This window comes from Lycorma delicatula, chromosome 1 (genome assembly GCF_047948215.1).
Source record: "Lycorma delicatula isolate Av1 chromosome 1, ASM4794821v1, whole genome shotgun sequence".
Taxonomy (NCBI): Eukaryota; Metazoa; Arthropoda; class Insecta; order Hemiptera; family Fulgoridae; genus Lycorma; species Lycorma delicatula.
In genome coordinates this window covers 183,139,185-183,151,625 of record NC_134455.1, presented here as the reverse complement: position 1 = coordinate 183,151,625, position 12,441 = coordinate 183,139,185, and the positions used below count along the sequence as shown (strand labels likewise).

The following is a 12,441-nucleotide window of genomic DNA, read 5'->3' as shown; positions in this document are numbered from 1 at the left end:
GTATTAACAATGAACAGCACAGTGGATGCCTTTGTGAATTGACTACGCCAGAAGTGATAAAAAAAAATGCATAAAATTGTTTTGACAGATCGAGTGACAGTGAACGAGTTAGCAGAATGTAAGCATATCAACGGAAGACATGCACAATACTTGGCTTGAACGACCTACATGTTAGATGGGTGCCGCACTTGCTCATCCAACCAAAAATTTACTGAAAAAACATTTAAGTAATTGTCTTGCGCTCTGTTGGCACATTCCAGAGGAATTTTTACATCAATTTGTACAGTAGATGATACTCGTCTATCTCCCAGTCACTAAAATTATAGTCACTAACAAAAAAAAAAAAAAAAATGGCTTGGAGGAAAAAGATTTTCAACCATTAATGAAGTTATTGCTGCCGTAGGTGGTTATTCTAAGGAGTAGGATAAATTTACATTCTAAACTGACATAAGCGCTTTTGTGGAATGCTGGGCTAAGTGTATACACCTTAATGTTAACTATGTATTAAAATGTACCCAGAAAATTGTTTTCTTACCTAGGCTCAGAACTTTTCACTCCACCCTTGCATATATATATATATATATATATATATACATATACACGCACATACATACATAGTTCTGTCTGAAATATAGGGTTAGCAGTACATACTATATTTAGTTTGTGAAAAACGTGGTTCTTTCCTAACCTTGAAGGAAACTCTTAATCTTAAGTTATAACTTATCCTAATGATCAATCTTCTCTTCCCTTAACATAAACTTTTTATATTTTGCTCTTATATAATTTATTGTCAAAAAATATGTTTTAATTATTTTACAGGTAAAATCATTGGAATTAATGAAGGAAATGCAGAATATGATTTCTGATAAATCTAGCTCATCATGTTTGGATTTGAAGAATAACACATATACATGTCGACCTTGTAATGTAATTGTCAACTCCATACAACAGTTGCAGGTTCATTGTCAGGGTACGTGTATTGAATTATTACTTTTGTTTTAAAAAAGGTGTATTTTCATGGACTATCTAAATGACTTAGTACACAAGGTGCTGCATGAAAATTCTGATATTCCGCTTCAAAATCACCATCTACGTACTTCTTATGAATTGTTCTGTTTCAGAACATGTTTTACTTTCCTTCATATATCACACAAATTCATGCAATTTTGACTTATGTATATTTCACAAACAGCTATTTCTACTGTTTGAGAGCAAAAAAAAACATCAATGTGAGCCAATTTTTGCCAAACTTGGTGTCATGTAAACTACTGAGAGGACCAACAAAAAGATCTAATGACATGAGATTGGGACTGTAAAGTGGATGTGGCGCAATGCCTTCTTCTGACTTGACTTTTGAGTGGCATGGGGTAGACATTTTCATGTAGAAGTATGCCTTTTGAGAGGGAAGAGGATATTTCCTCCTTATTGTGTATATCGCTTTATTTTCTAACTTATCATAATAAAACACACTGTGACTGTGCATTATTCTTCTGAATAATCACCATAAATTTGGCCTTTATAGTTCCAAAACACCAGTACTATCACTAATGTGTAAGTTTTGAATTGTTCTTGGTAGGTAAACTTTGATGTTTCCATTCCATAATATGATGCTTTGATTAAGACTCAAAATAATAACTCAAAATAAATAATAAGTTTCATTATGAATTATGCAGTCCAAAAAGCATTTCCTTCTGTTAAAAACTGTTGTTTAAATTCTGTACAACATGAATTCTTGTACCTTTGTGATTTCAAGTCAGCTGTCTTTGAATACATTTTGTGGTAATTCAGCCTTTCTTGGATAACAGATGGGAATGTGCCAGTACTCATATTATAAATTTCTGCAGTTTCCAAATTTTTATATCTGTCCTTGTGAATATGATCGTTAATGCAGTTTTGGAAAGCATCGTCATTTGAAACTTCCAAGAGCCTATTATGACTAATTGTGAATAAAATGGACACTTGTTCTGCTCAATTTAAACTGTCCAATTATAAAGTTTTTCTTGGTTAATATACTTTTTTCCATACTTTTTTAATATCCTTCAGTGAATTTCGGCTGATTTTATACCTTCAGATGTATTGTACAGCACGCTATTCTTCCATGTTACATGTCCAAGCAGAGCTAAAGACATTATAGGAAATTCTTTTTGAATAGCTGATATTTATGTGTCAGGAGTGCCAACTTGAACATCAGACAATTTCGGTTTACTCTATTGAATAGTTTTTCTGCTACTAGCAGTTGCTACTTCAAATTATTGAACAACCTTGTATACTTCTTTATATTGACAAATTCATACAATCTTGTCGTGTCAATTTTAATCCACTGTAAATATGCAGTTGTTATCCTTTAAAACAAAACTTTTAATTTTGATGAAAAAAATTTATGTGTGGTCATGTGAATTTTTTTATTTCTGGTAGTTTAAAGAATTTGTAGTTTAAGTTTTTTTCGTTTAATTACAAAATTAATTTGTAATTTCATGTTTTGAAAAGTAACTAATTATAGATTTCAGAGGATTTAAATCCATGTTTAATAATAATAAAGTTATTATTACTTTCTTCTTCGTATGAATGTCCAGTGTGTTCAGTAGTTAATGCTTTCTTGTTACTTGCTTGACATAGAGATGAATTAGCTAAGTTAAACCTATTCAAATATGTCTTAGTCACAAGGTCACAATATCTTACTTAAAAAACAAGTAGCAGTTGATGACGGATGATCACATCCTGATGATGAATGTGAGGAGTAGAGTGTACCTCAAATAAATGTTTCCTGTTCCATTCTTCAGTCTAGGAGTACTGAATCCTCATGGCTTTCTTATTAATAAATCCGTGGCTCAGTTATAAGTCCATTTCCAGTGCTTGAATGTGTGCAGTTTTGGGGTAAATAATAAAAATCAAAAGTGATATTAAAGTGATTGAATTGAAAACTGCTCCGTTAATTTTAAAGTGTTAATTGTCTGTTAACTTAGGTTTTCTTTAATTATAGGATCTAAACACAAGAGTAAAGTATCATCATCTGATAATGGTTCAATTTCCAATGGCGATATACAAAAAGGTAAGGTAGCTTCTGTATTAAAGATTATTGTATAGATATTAGAGGTATGGTAATCTAATTTTCTATTGTTTAATTAATCTATTACTTTATTTTTGATAAACAGGATTCATGAAGTATTCTGTGGACTTTATTTTTGCTCCTTTATTAGTCTCTTAAGAGATTGTGATTATTGATATTGACAGTTTTATAGAAGAGAACGTGATTATCCGTAAATAAATTTCCTTTGTCAACTTTTTTTTTGTAGATAGGTTACACATTTCTGTAATATTTCCTTTTCTTTCTTTGGGAAAATGTGACGAATGTGGTTAAAATAATTTTATTTTATATATTCTGCTGTTAATTATGCAGGTAGACAAAATATTTAGGTTAAATTTATGATTTATGCTTTTATAAGTAACGATGTATTAATCAGTTGAATAAGTGATTAGTTTAAATTATTTAAGTATTTGCCTTAAGTTTTATTTAAGATGGTCTGTTAAAAAGAAGAAAAGAAAATTCAATTTATGTTAACTGTTGATAATTTTCCACTGGCTATTTATGACAAATTTCCTCAGTTACAACTTTTTGGTAACTGAGAGGAAAATTAGATAAATCCTGAAATATTACATTGAACAGGTTCTTCTCAGTATATATTATGTACTACATAGTAAGATGTTTTGATTATTTTTTTTTTTACCTTGATTTGTTAGGTGTATTAGTAAATATTGGCTGGTATGAGATTAGGAAAACTGTGAAATATAAAAATGATCTATAATATCCAAAGATGACTTTCTGCAATGTTTTTTTGTCTCTTCGTTCAGTGACTACCATAAAATTTTTGACGTAACCAATTTTTTATAGTATAGTAGCAAGTCCAATATCTTGCTACTGTGCTAACTTGCACATTGACTTTGATAAACTTTTGGCTACAGCATTCAAAATATCAATCAACTTCTTTTCATTTAGTTAGGTGGTCTTTTACTTTAATCAGCGTCTTCAACCAAGCCTGTTTACTGAAATTTCTTGATAAGAGTTGGAACTGTATTGCAATGAGGAACAGAGTATTTAGAAACTTTTTAAAATGATGCTCACTAAATCAGTACACTTGTGTCTTCTTCACAAAAGATGTGTTCAGCAAGAAAAATGCGTTCCTCTACTGAAAGAACCATTAAGTTTCTTGCAATTATTGATTCTGGTAAACTAAATGAAATAAAGCATGTTCAATCACAACTCAACAGCTCTTGGAAACAGACATCTTGGTTTGTTACTGAGCAATGCCTAACAAACCCACAGGGCAACCAACTTAATGGCAAAAGAACAAAATGCACCACATAATTCTAAACCATATTGAACAGGAAATTTCCAAATGCACAGTATTTCAACTGTGTGAGCTATAATTTAAGATTATACTTTATAAAGTTGAAGCCTAATCCCACAAGACAGCAGCCCATAATTTTTTAAATGCATATTAGATTTTTTTCAAACTTAGCACAGTATGCATCAGTATTAAAGTTTTTACACCCAAGAACATAACAGACTTTTATAATTAAGTTAATTGGTTAAACTTCTTTCTTTCTTTTTTTTTGAGTGCCATCGCAACACTAATTGTTTCTTTGACTTGTTAATGCACATGTAGTACTCTGTTAGTATATAACCCAAATATTAGTTGATTTTTGTTTTAATGGCAAACTTAACTAAACTTAATGAAACTTCTGAGAATTTAATAGACAGTTGTAATAATTATATGAATAAAGTTTTTTGTGATGTTGTGTCTATGTTGCCATTCTTTAAACAAATGACACCACTTGCCAACTTTACTGTCACTAATGATATTGAATCTGTAAACTACATAAAGTTGTTTTGAATTCTGGTAGTTAATCTCATACAAACGGGGGTCTGTGCATATTGCATTTTTAACAGTTATGAATAAGTTAAATATAGAAAATTGTACAGTTTTATGTCAACTCATTGTTTTAAAGTAAAGTGATATGAATCAGTTATTCAGCTGCAGTAATAAAATAGGAACTTAAAGGAAAACAACTAAATAAAAATGGACAGAATTAAAATATCTAATCCAAAATTTACATGAATGCATATTTGCTTCAATTAATTTATGTAAGACTCCTTTAGTAAGTTTCCTTGTTTATATTGTCTATTCTTCAGCATCAAAGATTTAGTTTTTTTTATAGTATTAGTATGTGGCTAAATTGCAGCAGGGCTCATAAAACTCTAATTTCTGATTTTTTAAATTATTAAATTATTTTCTTCTATTTGTATGTTCATTAACTTTTCATGTTGATAGATCAAATTTTTTACTACTTTCCTGGTCTTTAATGTTGTCTGAATGAAAAATAACCACTTATTTTCATTGATTTCAATTAGATTTGATTTTCATTAAAATAATAATATATTTATGCTTAAAATTTTTTGTAGCGGGGAAAATGTCATTAAATAATACAGCAATGTCTAATTGTTTTTTATTTAAATAAATTTGTTGTGAAATTCTGGTTTTTGATCAGAGGGTAACTAATCTTTGTTTACATAAAAAAAAACTCAAAGTGATTAGTTATTCCCTGCAGATTAGTAGTTTTTGCAGATTTATCTAATACAAGACATAGATGAAAAAACTGTCTGTGGTCATTTTACTTTAGACAAAAAACACAGAATTTCCATTTAAAATAATCTAATCACCTGTGCATTGCTACATTTGTTAAAGTTATACAGATTATTTCTTTTACACAAATCATCTTGAAAGGATTAATAACTGAAATATGCATGCATGTATGGGTAAAACATATAAGCCACATAATTTCATTTCATCAGATTGATAGATTGTGAATAATTAATATATTACTATTAATAGCATTATTTATCTTAATAAAGTAGCTATCACTAATAATTTTTAGTTTTGGCTTTTTTTTAAATGAAATAAATTTTATATTAAATGTAGTTTGAAATACATACTAAGGTATTCTACATTAAATAATGATTATAATTGTATTTTATGAATATTATTATAATAATTATTTATTATATCGTAATTATATAATATTATAATTGTTATAATATTCTATAATACTGATATAACAGTAGTATTAATAGAATTAAATTATATTATGAAGGCATCCTAAGTAGTGACATGTGTATCAAACTTATTTATTTGATCCCATCATTTGTTGATGATGTGATTAAAAGATAGTGTTGATGGCATGGTTTAGGTGATGCTATGTCCAGCCGGTTCTATTGCAGTACATGCAATGTGAGGGTCAACTCGGATACACAGTTAGAACAAGTAAGTTAGCTCAAATATAATCATATTTTTATTATTTAAGATTTATAATCATAAATATTATGCTTATTATTTTTATATTATAAAATATAATTGTTTTTAATGAATATTATATTATAGAATCATCTGCCTGATTAAGAAACTGTCTACGACTTTTAATTGTACTTTTATAAATCATAATATCCATTTTTAATTGATTCTTTTAATTATTACAAAAATAGCTTTATGGTAAAACCATTATTTTATAATCCAGTTAGAAGTATGAAGCCATACGTGATTGGTAATTCTCTGAGCATATTTCACTTGTTTATAAAAAATTATAACACTAAGTATTTTATAAAACTGTTTAGTAATCTCTCATGTTATAATACGTTTCGGATAAAAACAGTACGGTTATTTTACTTAATCGCAAGATTATATCTTTAAAATTTTGCTAAAGTAAATAAAAAAAGAACTGCAATTATTTATGTCGGTTATGTAACAAAATTTCTTTTTCCTACTGTATTTTGATAAAGAAAAATGCAGGTTTTGTTTACAAAAAAGTTTTGTCGTGGGCAAGAAAGTAAGATCTCTGAAGAAACAGTTTATTAATAATGGGAACTGGAAGAACATGGAAGGAAGACAAACATTTTTTTTTAATAAATTCCTGAAATTTTAAAAGCTAATAAAATATATTTGTTTAAATGTTTATTTATGCATAAATAAATAATAATTTTATTATGATAAATGATTTTTTTTAATGGAATTTCAATTAAATATTGATTGAAACAATTAAACTTATTTCAAAAAAAAAACTTATGTAAGAACAAACCTGATTACCCAGGTAATTTTGATTAATTCAGTACAGTGCATAGTATAGTTGAAAAGCTAGTTAGGGTTTTTTTCATTTTGTTTTTTTTTAGATGAGAATCAATTACAGTTAATAATATCTACTAAACAGACAAATGGTATAGGTCAGTTACATATTCAAGGGTAAATCAAATATAAACAGGATTTTTGTTGCTGAGCGACTACAGTTGGTAGGACTGGGCTCGTGCTTCTAGTATGCTTGGGGGCCATTTCAACCGTGTTTTTTTTTAGACCGGTAAGGCATTTTGCTCATTGATTTTCTGCATGAGCGACGCACAATCAATGCTTCTTTCTACTGTGAGCTGTTGAATGAGGTGAGGGCTGCATATCACCATAAAAGACGAGACCAATTGATTTGAGAAGCCATCCTCTATGACAACACCAGGCCATATACTGCAGTTCTAACAGTTTCAAAACTAGAAGAAATGCACTGGACACAACTTGATCATCCTCCCTACAGCCCGGACCTATCGTCCTGTGATTTTAATTTGTTTGGGTCTTTGAAAGAAGCTCTAGGAGGCCAACGATTTGAAGATGACGAAGGCGTGGAAGGATTCATGCGCAATTGGCTCAACCAGCTTCCTTCTTACTGGGAAAACTGTATTTCTAAAGCAGGAAACTATATAGAAAAATGATTTTTTTTAGATAAAATCCTGTTGTATTTGATTTACCCTACACCCCTTTATAAAAATCAGCACATAGATTTTGTTCAAAAATTGACCACTTAATTTTTCAGACATTGCTTACAAAGTTCATCATTGTTGAACTATCACTTTTTTCCTGTTTAGCCTCCAGGAGTTACCATCAGGTATTACTTCGGAGGATGAATGAGGATGATATGTATGAGTATAAATGAAGTGTAGTCTTGTTCAGTCTCAGATCAACCATTTCTGAAGTGTGTGGTTAATTGAAACCCAACCACCAGAGAACACCGGTATCCATGATCTCATATTCAAATCCGTATAAAAGTAACTGCCTTTACTAGGATTTTAATGCTGGAACTTTCGACTTCCAAATCAGTTGATTTGCGAATATGCATTCATTACTAGAAGATATTGTTGAACAGTGGATGACCTTTATCATGTATAAAAACAAATAAATTGTCAATGAATGTTTTTAGCATTTGTTTGGTCAGAAGGAGAGTTGAACCTGGAATTTGAACATACCTAGTGCGTAATAGGGTTTGGAATTTAAGCTTACCAATTTGAAATACAAATTATCAATTTAATACTTATACTGGTATACTTGCTATCTGATGTGGAGCCTTATGACATGGTAGTATTTCCAACTGCGAAAAAAAATTTTGCCTTGAATTTCTATTAGCTTTTTGTCTTTATTTGCCATCTATGTAATACTTGTTTTTTAAATGAAAACTGTAAGATTAATGTTCAGTGACATGGAATTTCTGTATGGTTAATAGTATTTATAATTGTGTTTGAAAAACGGAAATTTTATTGAATCATTTACAAGTTGAAAAATATTTTTTACTTTATACCCATTTTTTTTGTTAAATTCCATTAATTCTGTTCTTAAACTGAAGCACAATGCTTTTGTAAAGTTTTTTTATGTTTACTTTGGTTCGTGAATTTTAATTACGCATTAAATATAATACAATAAAATTATGTAAGTGCTCTCATTGATTTTATAAACTTAGCAAGTGCAAAGTACAATTATATTCATGATCTCTTACATTTAAATTAATTTTTTATTAACTTAATATTGAACAAAATTTATTAAAAAATAATTTTACACATTTGATCACCGTACGGATTTCTGAGAATAGACAGTCAAAACTTATTAATGATTGGGCAGAAGATGTTATAATTTAATATTATTATTATAGTATAAATTACTATAAAAAATAAATTAAGTTTTCATAATATGATTCAGTAACAGTGACCGTTACAAATTTCTTTTGTTGTATGTATGGGATAGATAAATGTAGTTTATCAATAAATTATGTGAATACTTGAATTATTAATTCATCTGAGCTTTCACTTGTACTTATTATATAGAATATTATTACATTAATTTATATCGTAATATAAAAAAAGTTTTTCCTCAAACATTTGCTTTTAGATATGAGGCTTTATTCTGACAATTATAAAATGCAGCACTGATGAATTTATATTTATATTTTATATTTTAAATATAAAAGTGATGAATTTCATACTAATACTTGTAGTATGTATTACATAAAAATTTATTTATTTCCATCATTCCAGAATTATATGAAAGTAACTAGTAATTATTTATACGACTAAAACTTACTTTATTTTAATGGGATATTAGTTAGTCTATACCAGGTGAAAGTATAGTATATTTGTTTTATGGTCTATATATATATATATATATATATATATATATATATATATTAAGAAGAAATACAATTGGTCACATTGTAAGAAGAATTGAATTGATAGTATGTATTCGTAGAAGTCTTAAATGTTGGTCCTTTTCACATTACCAGTATTGCCACAATTTTATGTAACATCTAATATTAACATTTTTAAGTGATCAGACCTGCATTTGAGCAAATAATTTTACGCATATGAGATGTAGATACCAAAAATCTTGCTAAATTCGGACAAAATTAAGGTAAGATCATAAGACAAACAGTGGGAAAAAAGTTCAGGATCTTTCTATAAACAATATGTTTAGTTTTAGCTAACACAGTCATATATATATATATATATATATATATATATATATATATAAACTTGGTCCACAAAGTACAGAATAAAATTAAATTAGGTAGGATAACACTTATCTTATATCATTATATATACACAAGAATACTTTCATGATTTTCTCACATCTTCAGTTGACACAATCTTTTTATTGTTCACATAAAATTACATATTATAAATACAGACCATTAAAAAAAATAAATTCTTGATAAATGCAATAAAACAGAATTTGCTAAAACTTTAGATATAAACTTTAAAATCAAAATTAAAAGTTAAGGTTAAAAATCCCGTTATAAAAATTGGTTGTCAAATGTTAATAAATTAATATAATTATATTATTATCCTACAGTAATAAAATATTGGCTAGTCAAATCACACACACACAAATTCATTCTTTTTAATATATTTATCATTTTAACGTTTAATTAATATTATTATTATTTGACGAATGTTTTTATGTATATGGAATTTTTATTTTAAAGTTTATATCTAAAATTTTAGCAAATTCTGTTTTATTGTATTTATCAAGAATTTATTTTGTTAATGGTGTGCATTTATAATATGTCATACAGTCTATAAACCTTGCCATAAGTTGGCACGCGTTATTTTGCTGTAGAGCAAAAATTAACTAGAATGTCAAAACAAAATTGATTTTTAGGTTTAAACTGTTGAATGAATTCAATAACTAAACTTTCAACTAAATCCAAATGTTGCAGAGAGTTCTTAAAATACTGAAAACAGATCTTGAATACGTACTGCACATTTTAGAAACCATGCCATAAGTCACAATGTAAGTCCATTTTTACGAGACAGAAAATTATTTTTTAAATAAAAAATATTAATTACAAGTTTCAGTCAATTATTTTGCACAAATTTTACTACTATTTTTGTTAAGTTGTTAATGACAGCCAGATGTTTCCATTTCTTGTTAACGTTGTGTATAGCGATGTTTGTGATTTTCTAAGTAATTTTTTATGAAAAGTTGTGTGGTTTTGTTATTAATTTTGTTTCACTTTATTCATAACAGTTCTTTCACTTTCTTTTAGTCATTTTTTATTTGTTTCTTGGGATTCAATAAATGTACTGCCGATGAAATTGAAATCTCTACAAAATTTTTGGAATTCTTGAAGCGAGAATAATGTAATTTCTTCATTACTTCCTGTGATTCTTCTTTATTAAAAAATATTAAAATGATTTTGTTTATTTTTTTAGAACATAATTCTACGCAAAATTCTGAATATTTTTATATATTCACATGGAAACATTCTTTCTATCCTCAACTATTGAATTTTACTTCTCAAAAACTTTTGTTATTTTCCCAAAAATAACAAAAATAAATTTGAAAATCAATTAAAAATTTCATATTTATAATAGAAGGTTGATTTTACTGTCAAAATTTTCAGAATTTTGTGTTCTATTAAAAACAGTGAAAACCAGAAAAATGATTTTTCCTACTTATGGCATGGTTTCATAGGCCGCATCACATATGTAATTTTATGTGAAAAATAAAAAAATTCTATCAACTGAAGATTCGAGAAAATCGTGAAATTACTCTTTTGTATATATAATAATATAACGTAAGTGTCATCCTACCTAATTTAACTTTATTCTGTACTTGGTGGATCAAGTTATTTATTTATATTTGTACAGAGAAACATGAGTTTTAAAATTGACTTTAAAATATATATATATATACACACATGCAGGATGTTTATAAAAATAGTTTTGAGAATTCTGGGGATGTCCTCGATATTGAAATAAAGAAAAATCTTCACCAACAATGACCTGAAATGCTTAGTAATACCACCTATCCACCATTTTGTATACTGCTTGGATACCTAGAGGTTTCTTGTATAAAAAAAATGAACCTGATCTCTCATTCCATTTCAAAATGGTGGCCATATAAAAAATTTTTTTTAAATTGTTAATATCTTTGCAACACTGGTTTATTTGAATATTATGTTATTACAAAACTCTTTTATATTATGTTATGTTAAAACTCTTTTCTGGCAGCTTATTTATTCAAACGGTCATTAATAACAAAGTTAAGGCAGAGCTTCTTGAAGTAAGTCACTAGATTAAAAATTCTGTTCATTTTCTCTTGAATAAAATTAATTAACTCGACATGATGATCTCAGCTGGAATAATTTTATTAATGACATCGTGTAATAAATATAATATTGAAAAATAGTTTGCATTACACGTTTTTTTGTTTAATGAACAGACACTAGTTATTAAAACACAGTTTTTTTTTGGTTTTTTTCAATTAAAATTTATTTTTAAAAAAATTATCGTATCAGATAATAAAACATTAATAAAAGAAACTGCAGTAGCTGTTCAAAATGGCAGCCCTCATTCAAAATACATGCACCCAGGTATATTCTTGTTGATTGCGTGACTTTTTCAAAGATGCCAGGTGTCTGACAAATTCTCTCAATTCCATTTAGAATTTTGTGCACAATTCTTCTATGTAAATGTCTAAATGGACCTATAAGAAAAGAGGATTGAAATCAGGAGACCTTGCAGGCCTCGACTAGTACATTTGTTTGGATATGCTTCAATCAGGTAACCTCAAACTTCTAATC

At 27.9% G+C, this 12,441-nt stretch overlaps 1 protein-coding gene across 3 annotated transcripts in view; it reads left to right on the top strand.

The window, feature by feature from the left end:
- Positions 1-12,441, top strand: part of LOC142326044 (zinc finger protein 385B-like) — a 96,286-nt gene that overhangs the window by 59,046 nt on the left and 24,799 nt on the right. For all 3 annotated transcript variants that reach the window (XM_075368142.1, XM_075368159.1, XM_075368150.1), the window contains 3 exons: positions 820-970; positions 2,981-3,049; positions 6,247-6,320. In XM_075368142.1, coding sequence (XP_075224257.1) covers positions 820-970; positions 2,981-3,049; positions 6,247-6,320 — 294 coding nt within the window. The remainder of the gene's footprint in view (positions 1-819; positions 971-2,980; positions 3,050-6,246; positions 6,321-12,441) is intronic.